At 41.8% G+C, this 23014-nt stretch overlaps 1 protein-coding gene across 6 annotated transcripts in view; it reads right to left on the bottom strand.

Moving 5' to 3' along the window:
• Positions 1 to 23014, bottom strand: part of SLC7A2 (solute carrier family 7 member 2) — a 77689-nt gene that overhangs the window by 30042 nt on the left and 24633 nt on the right. For all 6 annotated transcript variants that reach the window (XM_090036016.1, XM_090036012.1, XM_090036015.1 and 3 more), the window contains one exon: positions 379 to 769. In XM_090036016.1, the coding sequence (XP_089892142.1) occupies positions 379 to 754 (376 nt within the window). In that variant the 5' untranslated portion in view covers positions 755 to 769. Of the gene's footprint in view, positions 1 to 378; positions 770 to 23014 lie in introns of those variants that run through there.

Below are 23014 nucleotides of genomic sequence, written 5' to 3'. Positions count from 1 at the left end.
TGTTTCAGACAGGACACTTTTATATAGTGCTTATGCCATTTTTGTAATGGTACAGGCAGAGTGCACATCTGTACACCCACTTTTTATAGTGCTGAAAAGGCATAAATAAGTGCTACATATGTGATGCCTGTCTATGGCTCTAAATTTGTCACTTTTTTCTAAAACGTTATTTCTGTTTAAGCCATTGAAGACAGATGGTTTACTCAGGCACTGCAGAGGATGCATCTTGTCTTACAAAACTTCTACTGTTGGTAATGATGACTGAGAAGAAAATAACACAGGTTGACTTGGGTTAAGTGAGTGAGAAGGGCAGAATCTTCCAATCTTAATCTTATTTCTAGTTTCCCGAGAAATTCTACTCTATTTTCCCAAACTTACCTATAACATATGATAAAATGAGAGTCCAGCCAGTGATAAAAGCCCAAAGTTCACCAACAGTTACGTAAGTATACAAATAGGCAGAGCCAGTCTTGGGAACACGAGCACCGAACTCAGCATAGCAAAGACCTGCCATCACAGATGCTAAGGCAGCAATGAGGAAAGAAAGAACAATGCTGGGTCCGGAATCTGCTTTTGCTACTTCTCCAGCAAGCACATAAACACCAGCACCAAGGGTACTCCCTACGCCCAAAGCAATGAGGTCCACAGTGGATAAACATCGGCATAACTTGGAATCTTCCAGACTGTCCAAAGTAACAATTTTCCTCCGCAACAGACACCGAACAAATGATAAAGCTGGTCCACAGGGTATCATTTTGGATGTAGAACTCTGAAAATAAAATACATGATGATAATACATAAAAGGTACAGCGTAAACAATTGTAAAACTCATTTTAAAGTTGGGTTATATACTTTGCATTCAGAGAACAATAATTTATTTGGCAACAAGCAAATTACACTGAAATATCGCCTTACCATCTCTTTTCATAGCTGTGTTATGCTAAATATATTTTGACTTGTGGGTATGGAAAATATGACAAAGCAATGTGTCACTGAAGTCTACTATTTAATAAAACATACATCTTTAGAAACGCTTTGTGACAGCAAACATATAATACACTGTGTATCATATATCAACTGTATTTCAACAATTTGATAGTGGATACCTATTAGATTAGAGGTTTTATTTGTTTAGCTACATACATGTTCTCTGTATATATGTCCTTCATCTAATTTAGGCTAAGTACAGACAGTTAACAAGTCTCAGGCTAAATTGATTCAATCTTTGCAGGTTAGTTTAAGCTGTGTAGATTGAAACAATAAGCAAGTGAGCAGACATTTTCTTTTGATTCCAGAAATCCAGCCACGTGCCTGCAGTGGCCCAGGCCAGAAGCCAGGGGCACTAGAGCACTCTTCCCTGCCTGGCTGGAAGAGATAGCTTTGGGCAAGACTAGCCTGCAGGCAGTTTTGCGGGGAAGGTGCAAATCATCCAGAGATGCTTTGACCTAAATAAGTTAAGTCTGATACTACATCCATCCAGGTTTATCTTAAACTGGTTTTGGCTATTTTGAAAAAGATTTACGTGCACTGAACTTCTGTTGCATTACAGATTTGAACAGGTTTCCGAACACTCACACCGGTTTATGTGTAATTTCTCTCCCTAGCCACAGTATGCAGTAGCTGTGATACTTCTTCAGTTATCTCAAAATCTGATTGCTCTGTGGGTTTAGGTGTCTAAAGGCAATATAAACAGCTTCATTCTAACTCAAAGTACTTCTTTTTACAAGCGAAGATCAAATTCATGCTTGCACACTGTTCAAAAAATACCGTTAAAATACACACTGTTCACCAAAAATTAGTAACATCAAAGTGCTTATAAGTGTTTGAGGAACCTTGCCACATTTTAGTTTTATGCAACCACATATTTGCTTTAGAAAGATTTCTATCATCCACTCTGAAAAGCACCTATGCTTCTGGCAGCACACAACAGCTGCATAACAGCATACAACAAAAGTCTAGAACAGAGTAAATTATAGAGGTAAAAGTGGTCAGAGAATACAGTTAGCCTTTTCATTAAATTAGGCAAAGAGAGCCAAGTGATCTTTAAAGATCCTGGATCACAAGTGGTCACCTTGTTCGTGGCATCCATAAAACAGCAAGTCTAACCAGCAAAATTTAAAAATGATACTAAGACACTGGATCAAAACTGACCGCAAGCCACTGGATCAGTAACATAACTTTTTGCAAGGTCAGAAGTATCTTACATCCAAGTACTGACTAAGCTAGGCCCAGTTCATCTTGTAACAGCAGACAAGATCACATCTGAAGTTAGTATTTCAACAAGCAAATTGTATAGCGTTAACACATTTTTCCACCAGAGACATGTTTATTAATGTATGCAATAGTACTATAATGGAACTAGGTTACAATAAAATAAGTCAAATTCCAACTTAGGGCAGTTTAAAAGAACCTATTTTTCCCAAGCAGGTAATGGTGGCTAGGAAGAGGCTTACTGTTTTTTTTATTATTGCTTTCTATTTTTATCTGGGAGAGCATTAATTACATTTTTATATTTGATCAGTATATTTGAGAAAAGATCAATATGGTATTTTTATTTGGCACTTAGAGAAGAATTAATTTGCACTTAATTAGTAGTAAAAGGATAATTGTATTCTTGCATAATGCAGGTCTTGTTTTTCAAAATTAATATAAAAGGTTAGTATATTTTTCTTAACACGTGCTAGTCTATTCTCTTTTCATTTAATAAAAACCATTTCATGAATAATTTAACTGACTAGTATAAACAAAATCAGCATTACACTTTTTTATTCTTCCAATTCAATGCAACTTTCTGTTAGATAAACTTATGTTTCTCTTATAAATAAATCTTGTAATTCTGTCTTAAATGTAGGTAGCAACTCTATCAACATATCTGCTTAAGAGTAGAAACCAGCTGGCATGGAAGCTACTTGCTACTGCAGCGGGTGGAGGAAAACTTGGGTGAACTTACTAAGCTGATTGCCCGCCAAAGAAATAAAAGGTTTTATGGCTGATCATATAAATCATAAATTACATCCATCATGTATTGCATTACATTATACATTACATCCACCATCTAAAATCTTACTTAGCTTCCATTTCTTTATTTAAACACTCATGCTTACACACAGAGATTCACAGTTGCTGTGAACACATTTAGGAGCATATTTAGCTTCATATATTTCTAGGGAGCTTGGTTATTGTTTTTAATAAAAAGCTTGGATTAAAAGAAAAACGGAATTTAGACATTCTGCATCCCAGTGAGGAAGGGCAATATCTCCAGATTTCACATTTAGAGTCGTTGTAAAAACACGCTCTACCATGCATTATAAACTGTAATGTTCAGTTCTAGAATACATGAAATATTTTTGTGCAAGATGAAAGTAACTTAAAAAAATCCAAACCATTTACATTCTATATAATTTGGAAAGGAGCATAGTGACAAAAATGTTTAAGGGGTGTACCCTAACTCTACTGAATTGTGACATGCAGTATGGCATATTCTCCTATACATGGCTTGCAATGTCAAAGTGCTTAGGTCTAGAATTAGAGCAATAATCCAAATATTTTTGTGGAATAGTTCATAAATAATCCTCAGTTTGTTAGCAATTAGTTTCCAGAGTGAACTAGACACAAATGCAGGCTTCTCCATCTCCCCTCCTCAGCTGGCCTAGAGGCTAAGAAGGAGCATGGCTCCCAGCTGTGGGGGGCAAAGCCAAGCCCCAGTGGTGCTTCTCTCCTCCACTGCCTTCAACTACCCTAGAGACTGAGGAGGGGGCGTGGCTTCTGGCTCTGGAGGGGTGGAGCCAAGCTGCCCCCCTTCTCCTGTCAGCTAGCCCAGAGGTTAAGAGAGGGGTGTGGCTAGGGGGCCCCAGCCCTGTTCCCAGCTCTGGGGGGGATGGAGCCAAGCCCTGCCCAGGGCTTCCTCCTCCCCTCAGCTGGCTGAAGGCTAAGATGGGGGCATGGCTAAGGGATTCCCCACAAACCCCACGTCCCCCACAAATACCCCTCACAGGGTGGGTGGGATAGCCTTGGCCCAAACTGTCTGCTCCAGCCAAGCAGGGAGGCATGCTCTAGCACCCCTACCTTCTGGCCTGGGCCACCGCAGGCACATGGCTGCATATCCAGAATCAAGCGTGAATGTCTGTTCACTTGCTTACTGGCTCAATCTACACATCTTAAACTAATTTGGAAAGATTGAATCAATTTAACTTTGGGTTTTTTGATTGTCTGTACTTAGCCATAGTGGTACTAGACATAAGAGACCAAACAGCAGTACCATTACATTTCAGATGCTTAACTGAAGAAAATACCTGGTAAACTATTTTTTTTAAGTAAGCTTTGTTCCCCATCTAACATATATAATAGCACTTCGTTGAATTGTTCAAAAGAGGGATTTATGAAAAATAAAGCTGATCACTAACAGATTTTGCATCAATTTTCTTCAAAAATTGTAAACTTACATGAAATTAAACTGAAAAAGAGAATGTCCTAAAATTATTAAGAATATGTATTCTTAAAGAAGAACAGCAGTTCAGACACTTGAACCCCGGTGCTTACCATGGTCTTCTATAATGATTAACGTTTTATTATGTGAGGTTAATTCTATTTTTCCATATATGCATCACATAAAAATGCAAAAGCATTACATTCTCAATTAATGGAGTTTTCCATTTTTTTCAAACTGAAAGGAACTACCATTGACAATATTATCTTTTGCATCAACTTTAAGACTTAGAACAATTAAGTGAACATTATAATATTCATAGGGAAAAAACAACCGTACCTGGTATTAAATGCAAAGTCTTAGCCAGATAGAAGTTAACAGCAGAACTCAGCTGATTTTACTGAGATCAGAAATGTGCTGTGTTTGAAGGGGATAGGGAAGACTTAGTCAGTTATCTGCAAAAGCACAAACCCTCACTTCACCTACTCAACCAAGGGGCTGGGCAAGGATTATAAACACCTTTCTAAAACAATAACAAATACTTTGTATATCATTTATTTTTTATGAGAGACCCGAGGGTCTACATGAACACTTTCCTTCTACATCTATTCCCCTTTCCATTTCTACTGCACAGTGGGTGTATCTAACGTGTGCTTTAATGCTCAGTAGCCTATTTTACTACATATTAAAGTGCTTTGTAAAAAATCATGCAAATATGTTAATGCACAGTAAAACAGACTACTGAGCATTAAGCATCACACAAAAAAGTGTATGCTTTTGTTACTGCACATTACAGCAGGCTAATGCACATTTATTACCTCGCATTGGAGGCACTAAAATTTAATGCACATTAGGAAAAATGCATTAATGCATTTTTAGATGTACCCAGTTTCTGGTATCCTCTCCAGCTTATTAGCTTCACATCATCTAAAAATCGTCTCTTTTCTTTATCATTATTGGCATCCTGACATGGGAAGGCAACGCACAATACTCATGCACTTTTCTTATTTTTCCTGTTAGTGCAGCTCTCTGTCATTTTGGTGTAGCAGGAACCTTCTGGATTGTCCACTACTACAAAACGTGAAAATTACTTGAGAACTGTGCTATACAGCACATAGCATCTTCCTTTACTTCCATTCCCACAAAATAATTATTACATAAATAGAGGACTGTACAACGTGATGATGCATACTAAAATAATAAGCTCCACAGGAAAGTGTCTTTTAAGTGCTGAGAGAATTTGCTTTATTTACTTTTCCAAGAAAATAAAGGTAGGGAATGCTAGAATATTCATTATTTTATTTAAAAAGAACTCAAACTCCCTTCAGAAAAGGCACATCGGAAACTAAAACAATTTCTGGACTATACTATAGAGAGAATACTAGAAAAATATCTGGAGAAAGAAAATCTGCACTACCCACAAAGATGCAGTATACATACTTAATGAGGCCAAATAGCTGTGTGCTATTTTACCATGTTACAATTAAATATATAATGCATTAATTATCTACTATTTATTGATTTTAAAAAATGCAATGTACTATCTTGCTTTTATATTCCATGTGCATGCATATCCTGATAATCTACTTTACGTCCTGGGTGGGGGTAGAGGGGTGGAATCTTTTAGATTCCTAACAGAAATCAGAAAACAAATTGGATGCACCAGTTATTTGTATTCCACTTATCTCAAGTCAACAGAGGGCAAAGTGAGGGCAAAGTTTATTTATTTAAGATATTTTTATAGGAAGGTTTCAACAAATCTGTGGCAGGAACAACCTGTCTGCAAGCAAACACTGATTTGAAATATTTGAAGTGTTTTATATGGGTAAATAAATAAAGTACCCTGAACAATTTTAGCATTAAGTCAAACGTCCCCCAAGGTAGATTGCATTTTAAAAACACACAAATGCAAGCACATTTTATCATGAATTATTTTCCAAAGTAATTTTTTGTTCATATTCAGAAGTATAATAAAACATCATAGAGGAAGGAGCTTGTAAAAGGAGCTTATTCCTCTGAAGGGCTGAGCAGTTTCAACACCCATTCAACAGGAGCTAAGGACACTCCATACTTCATAGGATCAAACCTTGTTTAACAGTTCAACAAGTTCTCATTTATGATTCTGCATGCTTCTTTCAAACATGAAGTTGCTGTAACTGTAAACCTGTAAAATCCCTATAACAGTACATTTGTATAACAGAATGTCACCCTTTGACATTAAAATGTAGACATTTGAGCCTTTTTGACATTGTGAGTATGCAGTATCCACTTCAAGATAATATAAATCCTAGTACCATACACGTATTTATAACTGAGACAACCAATGCCAGAGAGTTCTGTTTTCAAGATACATTCCTGGCTTTAAATAGCAGCTCTACATTTAACGTATCAGTAACAGCAGTCTGAAATCCATTACTACCTTTACTTCACCCCCACCCCCAAACTTCTCAATAATTCTTCCACTTTTCAATAATTTAGAAGTACGGCAATACACAGACTAATGCAGCGTGACTGGGGAGTGTCATCAAGACCACGTAGCAGACTTCTTTTCTATTGCACTTAATGAAATACATTGGAAATTTGATAGGAGATTTCTAAGTGGTCATGCAGTGGCTGTGTCAAGTGACCCTCTGTTAACCCAACCAAATGTTGCAACTTTCCAGGCAGCTTATAGCATGTGTTACATAGAGTACAGAGTGCCCTAATTTGAAAAACAGCAAACAGCAAAGCTCTGCACTAGTTCCTTCAAGTTATGCTCAGAATCTTCCATGAGCTACATATTAATAAATCCAGTCTTGATTATTCACTCCCCTGTACCGTATCCAATCATTTATTCAGCAAAGTGGTTCTAGAATGACTTTGCGCATGTATTCATGATTGAATTGGGTGCAAAACAGTGAAGAAAGAAGACAACTAACACAGACCAGATCTCACACAGGTATAAAGTAAAAATAAGATTATCGATATCAATAGAGGTATTTCAGAAGAGCATAAAAAACTGTGTTTGGTACTATCATTATGTCAATGAAGATAAGTAATAATAAACAGTACTTAGAAAAAATTGTCAGTGACAAGACCAACACAAAACTGTAGGTCCCAGTGTCCCCTGCCTAGATTACAGAACAAACCTCCAGGGTCCTGTAATAGCAGAACTAGGTCTTCGTATTTATACCACTTTCGGTGCCCACAAAACATCCCATTAGGCATTTTCTAGCTGTTCCTTTCTCTGCAGTCATATCTGAAATTCTTGACTGATAAACATTTTAATCCTGGTCTGAATAAAATGCTAGGGCATTTGGACCAATGAATCATTGACAACTTTATGAATTTATAATGTACAAGCATGCTCTCTTAGCATCAAACTTCTATCAAAACACATTGTAAAGGGTCATGGGTCCAGATATGATTTACTGACTATCAGAAGACCATTTCTCATGTCCTCGTAGACCACAGATCTCATAGAAGTCCACAGATCATTTTGAGAAACACTATAATAGGAAAATCAGAAAGATTCTCAAATGTCACCTTTCAGATAACTGATCTTTAAGTAAAATGTGAAGAACACCACCAAAGTTAGTTACTAAAATATTTCTGGTTATTCATCTCTTCCCTCTATCTGCTCATTTACACCAATGAATACCTCCTTCTGTCTCAAAAAACTCCAAGAAGTCAGGAGAATTGTTTAAAAATCTTATTTTGAAAATTTGGGGGTAGCCGGAAGCTAAATATAAATCAGCTTATCCACCCTATGATTAAATATCACCACTGGGAGCATGATTTATTGAGTAGGCCAATAATAGGCTTAGGACATAGTATTTGTGGGTGTCCCCATTTCATTCCCCTTCATCTTTCATCTTCACCAGAAAACATAGAATATTAACTCCTTTGTCCATGGTATCTTTCTTAATCAGTCAAACTAAGGAGCTGGAGATCTAAAAGACAGGAAGGCACGGCCAACAGAGAAAAGGCAAGCAAATCATTAGTAGATGCTAGAAACACAGTGGCAGTAAGTGGGACAGAAAGACCATAAATAGTAGTAAATTGACTGGTGTGCATTACGTAGATGCAATTATGCTGGTATGGCCATAGTGGAATGCTTCAACTGTATGACAGCTGGGCAAACCCGAAGTGATGCAATGGTGGGCATGATTAGGAAAAAGCTATGAAACTGAACAAAGATTTGAGCAATCTTTTTGCTGCTAACTACAAGCCAGCATTGCTCCATTTGTAGCATCATGTCTATCTGCAGTTCACTCAGCTTTTGTCTCTTCTGGGTGGCTATGTTGACTGACTAATATCAGAGAAGAAAAAGGCAGAACCTAAAGATCAGTACTCAAAGAGACACTATACCGTGGAAACCAGAAGCACTTTCTATTCTGACAAAGGACATGTACTAAAACATCACATAGCAGAAGTATCCAAGGGAAGAAACTGCTCTTATGTTCTCCCTAAAATAGATGAACTGTGCACCATGTAAGCTACAGAAGGAATAACCTTCTTAAACTTGCAGAACCATGTTCTAGAAATGTTAGAATAGACTCTGTGGTCAAAGATTATCTGCTACTACTACAAAGAGTTTTCCCAGTGCTACCCAAACAATCCAAAGAACCATGGTATTCTTTGGATTTGCTTTTCTGTGTTCATTAAGCTGAAGGATGGCCAATTTTATCCTCAGCCAGGGAAGAAGCTTCATGTTACTGAATGCCTGAAAAAGGACCTGAAAACCAATGCTTGATAGATTAATATGGTGACTAAAATAGTATCTTAATTGGGTTCCAGGTTCTAACTAACCCTTGGTAGACCATTAACAAAGAGATAATATAAAATAAATAACTTCTAGTCCTGAAAGAGCTTTCAGTTGAACTACCTCCTTACATTAGTACTAGATAGACTACTTGGGCTAATCCTTACTACTAAATGAATCTGATGCAGCCAGTATGCTAGTAACATTTGTAAATTTTGGTTACACGATTGCAAAATATTTGGGCATACGTTCTATTATTGGAGGTTTGCCTTGAATTTGTCCCCTTCCCACTGCCACAACAGGGAAAATAAATCTGGGGGGATCAGGTACCCCCTTGCCCTCTGTCCCCCACCCCAACTTTTCCCCTGCAGCCCATTTCTCCCCTCCCTACTGTCAACCTCTCCCTCAGCACATGGAAGTGAGGGGCAAATTTGAAAACACTGACCTTGAAATAAAAATACCTGAAGTAATTTACCTTACTGGTACTGATAGACTTGGCTAATCCACAATTGAGATTTTACCTTTTTTTGAACTGCTACAAGTTTTAGCACAGTGTCACGGGGCGGGGCCCAGGAGTGGCCATGATCTCTTCTGAGCCCCTACCGTGCCAAGTTGCCCTTCTAGCATCTTTGTCTTGCCCACCACGTCTTTGCTGTTTATATAATGTTAATGGGAGGCTGCCTTTCCTGGGCTTCTTGAACCCGGTGCTCTTGCCCTTTATGGATATCTCTTGGTGCACCCCCCTAGGGCGTCGCGTGGCTCCTTCCGCCCCCAATACCATGCCCAAGCCTCGCCGGTGTTCCGGACATTCTCGTGTCTCTACTTACGCGCCCTCTCCGGGGCCTCTCCGGTATACACGCCCTCTCCAATGTACGTGTCCCCTCTGGGCTTCTAATCGCGTGCCCGCCCTTCTCCGGGCCTCTCCAATGTACGTGCCCCCTCTGGGTTTCTATTCGCGCTTGTCCCCTCTCCGGGCTTCTAATCGCACGCCCGCCCTTCTCCCGGGCACTCACCCTCTTCTGAGGCTTCTTGATAGGCCCACCCCTTCCTTCTGGAGTTTGCCTAATATACTCGCCCTCACTGGGGCTTATGCCTCACGCTTCCCGTGCTTCCCCTCACTGGGGCCTATGCCTCACACTTCTCACGCTCGCCCCCTCTGGGGCCTATGTCTGTGCTTCTCGCGCTTCCCACGCCCTTTTGCGCTCTCGCCCTCTCTGGGGCCTATGTCCACGCTTCTCGCACTTCCCGCTCCCTTTCACGCTCTCGCCACCTCTGGGGCCTATGTCCATGCTCCTCGCACTTGGGGCTCAGGTGGCCCATAGCTGTGCCTGGCCCCCTGACCCTTCTTCTGGGTCGTTCGCCCCACTGGGCTTTACCAAATACCGCCCTCACAGGGCTGAGGTCATAACACCCCAAACGCAGCGCCACCCCAGTGCCAAACTGCCATGCCTTGCCTCTGGCACCAATCACTGTACCCTCCCTGGGCATACCCCAAAACGCAGCGCCCTCTGCGCCACCAGGAGCCCCCCCCCGTTCAGCTGGGGTGCTCCCCTGAGGCCTCCTCCTTCCCCTACAGCCTCACCTGGTCCTCCGGTAACACAGTCACCATCAAAACCAAACTCAAAGCCATGCCAACTGGCGGTAACCCAAAAATCAGCCTACTGGCTATAACATCCCGTGCCACCCTGGCTCTCCATCAAGCCTCCCTGTCAGAGGCCTCTCCATCTCATCAGCACGTGGGTGCTCAAGCACTCCGGCAGCTCTGCCTTGCTCTGCTCCTCAGCAGAACTCCTGCCTCTCAGCCTGTCAGAGGGGAACTGACTCCAGCCTCTGCCTGGCTGTTTATAAAGGCCAGGCCCTGCCCCCCTTTCAGTCAGCTGACCCACTCAGTTGCCTAAGCAAACTTCAGCTGTGCTGCCCTGCTGATCGGCAGCCAAGCCCTATTACCAATGCCAGTAGCAGGCACCCTAGTACCTGCTACACACAGGTACTCCACAAATATACTTTTAAGCAGCATTTTTGTACCTACTTATATATCGTAGAAACTATGCATGATATTAGTCCAATGCCAAAAGGGTTTACTATTTGGCTATATAGTTCATTGGGCTGGGCCCCAGTAGTCAACAGTGTTTCAAGCCAGGGGGACACCACAGCTCAACTCCAAATATCCCCTACAAAGGATCAATGTGCTAATTAGCCCTCACTCATGACTGGAACCAGGTGCTCTTGTCATGACTCCTAGGCTCTCCAAAAATGTCTATGCAGATGAGGTGCAGGGCAACCTGCTTCAGCTCCAGTTCATGGAGGCTGGGGCCACACTAATCTTATGTAACAGGTTGAGAGGGTGTGACAGAGGGATTCTGGGTAAACTGTTTGGGGCCCCATTTCATGATGTTTGCCAGACATTGAAGCCTAGTGAAGAAACAGGAATTATTGGAAATGGGAAAGAAAGGTGTAGCTCAGCTGTGGGAGTGAAAAGAAGGTGAAAATATATTAAATGTAGTGGCTCATTATGACTTGAAAAAAAGTCAGCACTAAGGGAAATTGTTTTTAATGCATATTACCATATATTTTATTCAGGTGGGCTGTATTAACCTACCCTTGTGGTAGTTTCCATCTCTATGTTGCCTCTTCTCAGCAACATAGACATAACTTGAAGTATTTAGAAGGTAAAGGCCTGTCCCTTGCACTATGGGCAGGCTGCCCCCTACAAGTGTGTACAAATGCCTCCAAATGTAAGGATTTTGGCTATACAATTTATGGTGATGGGCAACTGCTCTCAGGCTTTACCTGTAGCTTGTCCCTTTGCAGGGTGGTTGGGGGAAGCTCCCGTTGCTGTGCACACACCCGGGAAGGGCACGGGGGGCCTGTGCCTTCCAGATTTGTGTGAGGGGTGAGGGCAGGCTGCCTGCTGCGGGCTGGGGTCAGGGGCTGTGCTGGCCTCTTCCCAGTGGGGTTTCTGGGCTGGATTTGTGCATGCTGCCTGTTGTGGGCTCAGGGCTGGGGGCTACACTGGCCTCTTTCTGGCAGGGGTGCTGGGCTGGAAATGTGCTTGGGGCAGGGTGGGCAGTGGCAATCCTGGGAGAGGGGCTACGGTGAATTTTGGAGTGGCTGTTACCCCTTGTAGCCTCCCTCCCAGGGCCACCACCCACCCCAAGCACAGCCCTAACCTAGCACCCACCCAGAAAGAGGCCAGCACAGTCCTTGGTCCCAAGCTCACAGCAGGCAACCCGCCCTTACCCCGTGCACAAATCCAGGAGGCACATGCCACCCATGCCTCCCCTGGGGTTATGCACAGAGGTGAGAGACACCCCCCTGGGTAAGCTACTTGCAGCTCCACCCCATGCCCTGCCTAGGTAGCACTTGCCCCTAGTCCAGCCCCACTCCTTTCCTCACCATAGGGGCCTCGATCTGGCCCCCATGCCTCTTCTGCCCCTAGACTTACCGGCTGGATGTTGCTCTCCAAACTGCTGGGCTGCATATCAGCAATCTGACTGGTATTGGCCAATATGGCTGATTAATAATCAGCCATCATATCCACCAAAAAAATCTTTAATCAGTGTACCTCTAGGGTTTATTAGAGGTGTTGCTCTAGTACATATTTTTGCATACAGTAGAAATTCTTAAGACAGTGAGTTTACTGTTACTACAAGTTATTTTCTACACTGTTTTGAACCTGTATATTTATTTAGGAAAGTCCGACAACATTTGGTTGACTCCCTTCTATGTTTATTCCAGCAAGGAATTTTAGTCCAGAAACTAATACTATATTCCATTCTTGATCAGTAATTCTTGATTGTGATCTGTGCTCTTACCAATAGCTCATTCACACTTCATTGGACGAAGTAAGCTGTCACCTATGAAAGCTTATGCCGCTTTGAACCAGTTATTCTCCCAGGTGCTACCCTGTCCTGCCTTCTGCCAACCATTTGTTTTGCTTTCAGAAGTTTCTCCCTGCTTCGCTATTTTTACATGCCTAACATGACATAGCCAATCAAGGTGTTTTCTTCTCCAAGTTCTACCCTAATGATCTGCCCAAGAAAATTTGACCTTTCTAGAAGTAAATCATTTATATCTATTTAAATATTTAGGATGTTCTAAAATGAAAATGGCTAACTTTCTCTCTCTACACTTAATCTTGAAGCACTGATATCTGCACTAATGAGATCTTATGCTCACTGATAGTCTCAATATCAATTTTTAATATTTTCTGTATCACTTTCTTTACCTGAATCATATTTCTTGATACAGTGAACACCTTCCAAAACACTGCCATACCTGGTTTTCCAGCTCAGTCCCCAAGATGTTCAGATCTACATAAAAATTCTTCAGAGAATTCCTGATTTCTACAGCAGAAGAGAATAAAGGAGAACCCAGATCTCCAACAATTCTCACTTGTTCCTAGACAAATGCTTTATGACTTTGTAAATTAAAGTTTTGTTCTTTCCCAGATTATTTCATTATCTGTTTTGTACAGAAGTGTAAAGTTTCACTATTAAAATCTTTTACATATTTGCTACAGAGGCTAAAATGGTTGTTTAGCATATCCATTTAAGTTATAGACTACAGTCTTCCAGGAAAGCTCAAAATGAGTTGCCCTTCAGTCAGTCCTCCAAATTCAATATTATTCTACTTTTATCAGCTCTTTACCATTTGTTTTGCTATCAGAAGTTTCTCACTGCCTCACTATTTTCACATGCCTGACATGGCATAGCCAAACAAGTTGTTTTCTTTTCCCAGTTCTACCCTAATGATTGGCCCAAGAAAATTTGACCTTTCTAGTAGTAAATTAGTTATATCTACTTAAGTGTTTAGGATGTTTTAAAATGTGCAGTATCATATAGCAGGGTGACCAACCCAACAAGTGGGACAGCCTTTCTACATGGCATATGGCAAATGGTGGTGGGAGGTGGAAGCATAGCAGCAGATAGGGCAGGATGAAGAAAGCAAAGTAGCAGATCAGCCAGGGAGCATAGAGAAGGCAGCAGGAAGCAGAACAATTCACCAATTCCCAATTCTTTACCAGTTTACCTGGAACAGCAGATCACGTGAAGAGAAGAGGGTTGAGAGTGGAGAGCAGGACAGCAGATTGGGAAAGAGAGGGGTATCAGAGTAATATCTGGGGAGGGTGGAAGGACTGACCCCTACCATCATATGGCAATCATGTAAGGTTTAGGCAGATAATCAGCTCGTGTCGAAGTCCATCTTGTCACATGAAATGTGCAGCTGACTCCACTGTTTTACCTAGGTGACTCAGGTAAAAAAAGTAGCTATAATCATCTGCAACAGATGATTTGGACAAATGTCAAGGGATGATAAAACATAACACACCCTATTAGCCCCCTATTCAGTCAGAAGTATATTGGCTTTTGTAGTGAATTTTTAAGTTTAAAGGTCATCTGGTGCAATGTATGTGTTAAAAGTAACAGCATTTAAATAGTGCTCACGGTAAACATTAGAGTGATTCTATCAGAGCTTTTTCTGCCTTATTTTTAGATATGAATTTAGAGTCCTGAAACATGGATTTTTTTCATTCCTGCTTGATTAGGATAATTTTTCAAATGTTGTTCCACTATTAAGTTAGAATATAAAAAATATACAATCAAATTTATGTGAGAAGAACACTAATTATATATAGACTGAGAAGGGTAAGAGGAAGCCCTTTCTGTTTTTTAGAGCATTGTACCATGTTTAATGAAAGTAACTAAATATCCAGTTGGAAGCAGTTTCTCTAACTTGAACCTATCATATTAGAAGCATGGCTCTCTAAGCTATTCAAAGTTTGATGCTTAGGATCTTTTTTAAAACGGAAAAGTAATTTGTATGTTCCAAAATACCAGAAAGTTCTCAAAATCAGGATTCTTCCATTTTTAGAAGATCAGAGAGATCTGAAAAATCTGGGCAGAACTTTGACCTGTTAATGTAATTGTTGTATTTCATGCTCCCTACAACAAATCTATTAATGTGTGAATGAAATGATACAATTCTAGTAGGAAAACAGTTCTTTAGAGCTCTCTAGATTCAGCAATACACCTTTTCGGGTGTCTAGTCTCTAAGGTTTTATTAGTCTTCTACTCCTATATTTTTCATATAAAATAAACGTTCAGATTTTGATTAATGAGGCAAACAATTTTTGGACTCTTATTATTAAGACCAAACCCAGTTTTACTCTTGGAGTACAGTAAAAACCACTGAGGATTCTCTTTGCCATGTTACCTGGAATAGAGTCTTTGGCTGTACTCATTAGGGGTTCTCTTAATGGTCACCATTTCCTCTGCCTCAAAACCTAGAAGGAAGGAGCTTAAAAGGAATATTAGTGAGTAGATGGTATTAATCATTTCCTCCCTATTTGAGATGCCCTATCTAGATAATCAGAAGCCTTTTCCAACAGAACTAGGCTGTCCTTTAGGCTGTCCTTATAATAATCACCCTCTCCTTAAGGAAGGGTGAAAGGAATACACTTGTTAGAAATATTGTAAATAGAGTATTGTTAGAACTGCACAGTTTGCATCTCGTACCTGATAAAAAAAAACACTACCAAAAACCTTTTATGCTAAGAATCACTCCCTTTTTCTCTCCCCCTGACTATTCACATGCAGATTACAAAAGCTAGAATTCAACTGACTGTATCCTTGAAAGGGGGGAAGATTTCAACTCTTAGTGACCTAGAGAGCTTTCTGAGCGTGCGTAATTAACTGATGCATATATGCCTATCCGCCCCGCATACTTAAGTAGTTAATTATAATATACATGCGACAGATGAAGTGACGTAGTCACATATATGTTTGTATAAACCGGAAATGAACTGTAAGAGTTCCTGTTTCTGCATACGTGCCCAAGAAGAAAAAAATAAAAAACCAGCTAAGAATTTCCTCAGTGGGCAGAGTAATCTGAAGTCCTCTAACTCTGCTCCGACCCTATTTGCAAATATACCTTTTGTACTACTAATAGTATGTGCCTAAAAATTATTTGCGAGCCTCCAAAAGAAACGAACCACAATATTTTACATCACACTGAAGAATATGACAGATAATGATTTCTCTTGAAGCAAAGAAACTCCTTAAATTCAGCAGAATTGTTCAATGCCTCGCCTAAAGAGTAATCGTTCTTTAAAACAAGAGGGAATAGTTCTGGCCACACGGCTAGCTACCTCTCCTCCTCAATTTTCTCCTGAGTCAGACTTGCTCCTGCGATCACAGGGGACATTTCTAGCTGAGCCAGGAACCCCAACTTCCCCACTTACAGGGAGGCACCCTGAGATTCCCTGGGGTGTCTCTTTGTAAGCGGAGAAAGCAGGCAGGTCCTCTGGGGTCTTGAGAGGCCTTAAGCCTGCAGAGCACCTGCTTGGGATGGCTGGAGAGTGCATGCGGCTCAAGCTCTCCATACTCTTCCACCACACAGCTAATAGGTTTCCACCAAAATAAAGCAATAGATTCCATTACTATCATGTGATTTTGCCTTTAATGTGATGTAAGGAAGGGTAACAAAATCTATTTGCTTACAATCTTTGTCATCATAAAAAACATTATGGAAGCACCAGTGAGATGTCAGGCAATTCTTGTTACCAAAGAAATGTAAAAAAAATGTAATCTGTCTAGCATCAGAGTTGACTGATATGCTTTAAGGTCAGTCAACATTCTTATTTTTGTGCTGGGGTACCTGTCATAGGGAATACAAATCCCACAAAGGATGGGAAGGATTAATGAACCAACAATCAGCCCTGCCTGCTACAGCTGCAGTAGAGGTCAGGCCCGTAGGAAGGAGGTAGAAAGGGAGAGCCTGCTAAGCTGGGTGCTGCTTGGAAAGGAATGCAGACCAACTGTTCTCACTTGGGCAGAGAAGCCTGGCTGGAGACAGGTTCTGAGGACTGAAATCTCTCCATGCAGAGAAGTTAAGCTAAGCACTGGACTATTTGGGTTTATCTAGGATCTGTTGAGTTATTAAGCTAGGCCACAGCAGGGGGAAGAATAGGATCTAGGAGCTGAGCTGAGAAAAGAGAGTCTAATTTTGCATGTGCGTTTGAACACCTTTGGGTTGAAATTTTGTTATGACCTTGCTGGAAACCAGAGCAATAATCCAACAGAACAGGCAACGAATGCCTCTAGGGAAATAGTGGCAGTGTGGCTGTAGCACTGTGCCCTGCCAGTGGAGTGACATTATGACACCACTGTATAGTCTTCACAACTCATTGAAAAGTTGTTGTTAAAAGACAAAATTTAATCCTTTTCCTTTTAAGAGTGGTCCCGATAAACTTGCCATGTCTATACAGATACAGTAGAAAAACTATATCATTTTCTCAAAACATTTACATCTGAATCTAGCTGTTATTAGTCTAACCTTTTTTTTCCCATCAAGATGCACAAGAAATGCCTCTGCTTTCACTCCACTGGGAGGGAAAGCTTGTTGGAATGTATTGTAGGCTCAGGATAAGACAAGCAAAATACTCTTTTTAAATGCCTCCAAAAGCAAAATCTTCAGTATTAAATATATTAAACCTCAGGGGCCTGGGGCCTCTGCTTCAGCCCCAAGAGACTAAGAAAATCTATTTTAGTATTGTGTAGTAAGGAGCTAAGGGATAGATCCCACAAAATGTAATATATCAAGTCCCTTCCTGTGTGATACCTTACATTCAGCTGGCTACTTGAAAATCACTGCTGATCACTGGCATGTCTATCTAGCAATGTTTTGGGACATCAGCATTAAAATAATAGGTGGCAACAGGGAAGAGCTGAAAATAAATAGCTTCCAGTTATTTTGCACTGCCTATACATTGTGAATTAGTCTTTTTTATAATAGGCCAAATGTAATAAGTGATATTAAAATAATGCACAGCTAGCAAGACAAAAGATATTTTTATGTACAATGAAAAACAGATGGGAATTATTCAATGTGAAAAGAGTAAGCTTTTGCTATTGGCTTGCATTCTGAAATTTTGCAAAAGAGCAGGGCGTTACATATTTGGCTATAAAAGATTGCATAAAATAAACCGAACACATCCTTAACAAAGCTGAGAACCTAATTTGCATGATTTTAAATTTTAGCCACTGATTTCCCCATGTGACCTTACATCAAATATTGTATAATCAAGTGGGCTAATATCAAGTGTAGTAATCTATAAACCATGAAAATGAAGTCTGAATTACTATGAACATAATGGAAAATATCCTAAAGAGCTCATAGTAATAGAGGATTTAAGATTTTCCTTATACAAAGAAGTGGACAGTAGCTGATGAGCAATATTTTATATGTCAGCTTTTCAGCTTATGAGTAGTACTTTGTATTATAGCTAAAAGTAAAGATGACTTGACCTGATTTATTTGGATAATTCTTGAGACTGACATGGCTCAAATTCATGGAACTAATTTGTCTGGATATCAGCTTTAGAAAGATTCATGGAAGTCTAGACATTTGCACTGTGGGAAAAAAGATGTACCATCACTTTATACAAACTGTTATAGATCATATCCTGCAGTCATCCTTTTATAGTGCAAGCTGTATTTTTAAAGCAAAGGGAAGATAAACCAATGCAGCTTAAATGGATATGTTTTCAGAGGATCAAAAGGTTTTGAGGAAAATAGAGATAGTGTTTGATTCAATGCTTTCAAGAGAACTCACATGGCAAAAAATTGACTCCATACTACTGAATGTGTAGACTGAATGAAAGCACAAACTGTTATCTAATAACTTTATTAGACAGTAAATTCCTTCAGTTACTTGTCAGAATGATAGGACTTATGCATCCCATCGTCTCTGAGATGTAACCAAGAGGAATTGTAATATGTAGTTTAAATCACAGTTCCAGATAATGCAAACTCTAACACATTTTGCCTGGCCAGAAGGAGAGAGGGAAAATCATTAAATACTTCCATGGGTTCCCCACTATTGTAGCAATGCTTCTATCTTAGAATTAGGTTTTAAAACACAGTTCTAACATAGTTTGGCCTTGATCCAGTTTGGCCTGCCAGACAATGTTACAAAACTGGTTTAACTGGAACCACTTTTAAACACTATTCCCAAGTTGTTTCCCTTCCAAAACAAGAGAGAAGGAAAATTAGCACTTATTTCTTCAAAAAGGAAAATATTTGAGTCTGTAGGCTTGATTCAAAGAAGTTATGAGCAGCTAAACAGATAAAATATTTCAGAATTAGGGGCACCATTTTGAGAGTTAAAACAAGCATTTGTATTTTCAACAGCTATATACAGCAACACTGATTTCTGTAATACACACTTTGTGTCATGTTTAAAAGAAGATTTTGCAGATTGCAGTTATAAATACTAACATTATGGTAGCACCCAAATTAGAATCATGGGTCCTTTATGCTAGATAGGCTCTTAACATAGCTCACTCTAAATGGACAAGCAACATGTGAAGAGTGTTAAGTTCACTTTCCAAATACAGTTTGGTTGCGCAGGGAAGTCCTGTTTTTCAGATAGCTAGAATATGCTAATTACATTCAGTTTTCTTTTTACCGTCAGTGTCTGCTTTCAGCAGTTAGCCCAGTAGTTCACTGTAAGTAATTTCAGCAAATGGAATTCAGTTTAAACTTTTTACCTTCATATATAAGTTAGGCTTCTCCTCCTGTAGTTCATGCATTATATTTATCGCACATTTTGAGACTTGTATTTAATATCCATAAGGCACAAATCTTTTTTTTTGTAAATTGTTCCTCAGAATTTAAAGTTTTCAAAACAATTCAGATTCACCACACAAACATTCACAACCAATTCCAAGGATTCATTTTCATATTCTTAAATTTTAATTATGATAGCAAAAAGTGCTCCTAATCTGTGCAAAGGTGTTAGGGATATTCTTTAGATTAGGCTTGAGTTACTTTTACCAGTTTGTCAATCTTCAGTTTACTAAACCAGAAAAGATTGATATTGCTAGCATAACAGTCACAATTATGTCAATAGTCCTACCTGTCCTTGCCATTATCAGTGCATCATTTGCTGCTTGTTCTGTATTGTCAACCTTCTGCATTATATTGTTGTACAGTGGTCAAATTTATCTATATAAATATGGAGCTGAGTTGCAGACCATTTCACGTCAACCAATATCATTTTCTACCACTGCAACCCAATTGATTCCACCCTTAGATGCCTCATTCTAAATGTATCACCAGCATGTCTAAAATGGATGCACAAACTCTTGTATCTTTCATTCTGAGTCATTTTATTAATTTTGTAGATTTCATTAGAATTTTTAAAGGGTTCATTTAGTTCATTTGTATTTGTAGCAGACCCTAGGGTACCTGCTACTGGCAAAAGTGATGCGGGCTTAGCTGTCAGCCAACAGGGCAGCACAGCCGGGGGTTGCTAAGGCGACAGATTGGGTCAGATGACCAGAAGGGGGCAGGGCCTGGCCCTTTATAAGCAGTCAGGCTGAGGCCAGGAGTCAGTTCCATCTGGCAGCCTGAGCAGCAGGAAGCTCTGCTGCCGAGCCGAGCCGAGCCGAGCCGAGCAGGCTGACCACCCGAGTGTCAGCATTATGATACGGGGTGGAGAGAACCCTGACAGGGAGATGGAGAATGGCCAGGGTGGCGCTGAATGTATGTTATAGCCAGGAGGCTTATTTTGAGTTGCAGCCGGGTGGCTTGTGGCTTTGAGTTTCTGTTGGGTTGTTTGTGTAAAACCGGAGGACCGGGTGAGGCTGTAGGGGAAGGAGGAGGCCTCAGGGGAGCGCCCCAGTTGTGTGGGGGTTCCTAGTGCCCTTGGAGGGCACAGCAATTTGGTGCCAAGGATGGCACAGCAGGTGGTGTGCTGGAGGGTGGCGCTGTGTTGTGGGGTGTCCCGACCCCAGCCCAGCGGGGCGACATTGGGCGGAGATAGGGCGGAGATAGGGGGGTGTCCCGACCCCAGCCCAGCGGGGCGACATTGGGCAGAGATATGGGGTGTCCTGACCCCAGCCCAGCGGGGCGCGTGCATAAGAGCGAGATGACCCGAGAGGGGTCACTGAGACAAGTGTTGACACGAGAACGTCTGGCACACCTGAGAGGCTTGGGGCATGCTAAAGAGGAGGTTGGAGGCACACATAGCCCATAAGGCTGGGGTGCACCAGGTCACCCTTTACAGGATAGGGGCCAGTATAAGAGCACCAGGTCCAAGGGGCCAAGTAAGGCAGCCTCCCATTAATCCTATAGGAACAGCAGCAAAAGTCGTGGCAGGCAAGATTGAGGGTGCTAAACAGGCAACTTGGCACGGTAGGGGCGCCAGGGGAGATCATGGCCGCTCCTGCGCCCTGCCCTGTGACAGTATGCTTTATAATTCTGTGTTCTATAAGTAGCTTGGAAATGCTTGTTTTAACTCTCAAAATGGTGTCCTTAATTTTGAAATATTTTATCTGCTTAGCTGCTCATAACTTCTTTGAATCAAGCCTAAATGCTCAAATATTCTCCTCTATGAAGAAATAAGTGCTAATTTTCCTTCTCCAAACACTGCATTTTTATAGCATAACCCCTTTCACCAGTGGTTAGTCAATACTTGAAATCATGCAAGGAGGAGGAGGAACCAATTTCACCTATTTCTTTTATACATAAGAGTATACCTTTGGATGAACACAGTACAGACCAAACAATAAGAACCAGTTTCTTTGCTTGCAGTTCAAAGTTGCTTCCCAGACACCACTTTTCTCAAAAGCCATCTTCCTTACCTCTTCTCCAGAGCCACACTGCCAATGCCCATCTGACGTTTCCTGGCTGCCTGCTTTTTTTGTTTTCAGAATGTTTCTGCATTCTTCTCTGCCATGCACACACTACTCTTCCTCAACCTGATCAATACCCTGTGTTTCTTATGAAAATCCTAGGAAAACCCTAAAACCAGAGGCCAGCAACCTTTTAGAACAATGGTCTCCAACCTTTTTACGTCAAAGATCACTTTTGGAATTTAGAAGGAACCGAAGATCTACAGATCTAACCCCTACCCCCAGAAGGTAAGTCTGTGGAAAGGGGAGAGGAAAGGGCCATGGGGCAGGGAGAAAATTGAGGCCCCAGCCCTAGCCCCACTTCCTCCCTCCCTACTGGGGCTTCAATTTGTTGTTCCTCCTCTCTCCCCCCCAGTGGCAGGGGGGTAGGGAGGGGAGCAGGGGTAGGCCCTGCACAGCCAGTGTGGGGCAGGGGATGGAGCTATGAGCAGCTCATCCAGGAGGCACAGAAGGGGAGCATATAGCCTGGGAGGGCATGGCAGGCGGGGGTGGGTAGGGGTGCGTGCTCCCAGATCTGTTGGTGGGGCAGGGCAGGCTGGGATGGTGCCAGCTCTTCTTGGCTGGGCTGTGGCAGCAGCAATGTTGGGAGTGAGGCCATGGGGGGAGGGGTAGCTCCTCCCCCCCACTGCTCCCAGCACTGATGCCACCCACCGGGAGTGCAGGCCAGGCCCGGTGAGAACAGTCTGGCACAGCCTTTCAGCCTGCAGCTCCAGCTTGTCCTCCCCCATGCCCACCAGCCCCTGCCCCCCCAAGTCCTCAGGGGGTGAGGTGCTGTGCTGGACTGACCCGTGCTTGTGCTTGGGGCAGGCAGCACTAGAAGCAGCAGTTGGAGGGCTATGCCCTCCCACATGGCCTTGCTCCCAGCACCACCACAGCCGCCCAACTGGGATGAGCCGGCACCGCCCCAGCCCCAGCCTGCAACCTGCCCTGCCCCACAAGCAGATCCAGGGGCACACGACCCTGTGCCCTCCTGGGCTGCATGCCCTCCCTGCCCACACCTCCCCAGACGAGCCACTCACAGCTCCATCTGCTGCCCTGTGCCAGCTGTGCAGGGCCTGCCCCTGCCCCATTCCCTACCTCAGAGCTACTGCAGCTGTTGGTGCTTCCCCATGTTTGGGGGGGGGCATGCGCCCCCCAATCTGTG

Source organism: Crocodylus siamensis, chromosome 2 (genome assembly GCF_052110815.1).
Source record: "Crocodylus siamensis isolate JL-2025a chromosome 2, ASM5211081v1, whole genome shotgun sequence".
Classification (NCBI taxonomy): domain Eukaryota; kingdom Metazoa; phylum Chordata; order Crocodylia; family Crocodylidae; genus Crocodylus; species Crocodylus siamensis.
Note: the sequence above shows the minus strand (reverse complement) of the source record. Positions and strands in the feature narration are given on the sequence as shown.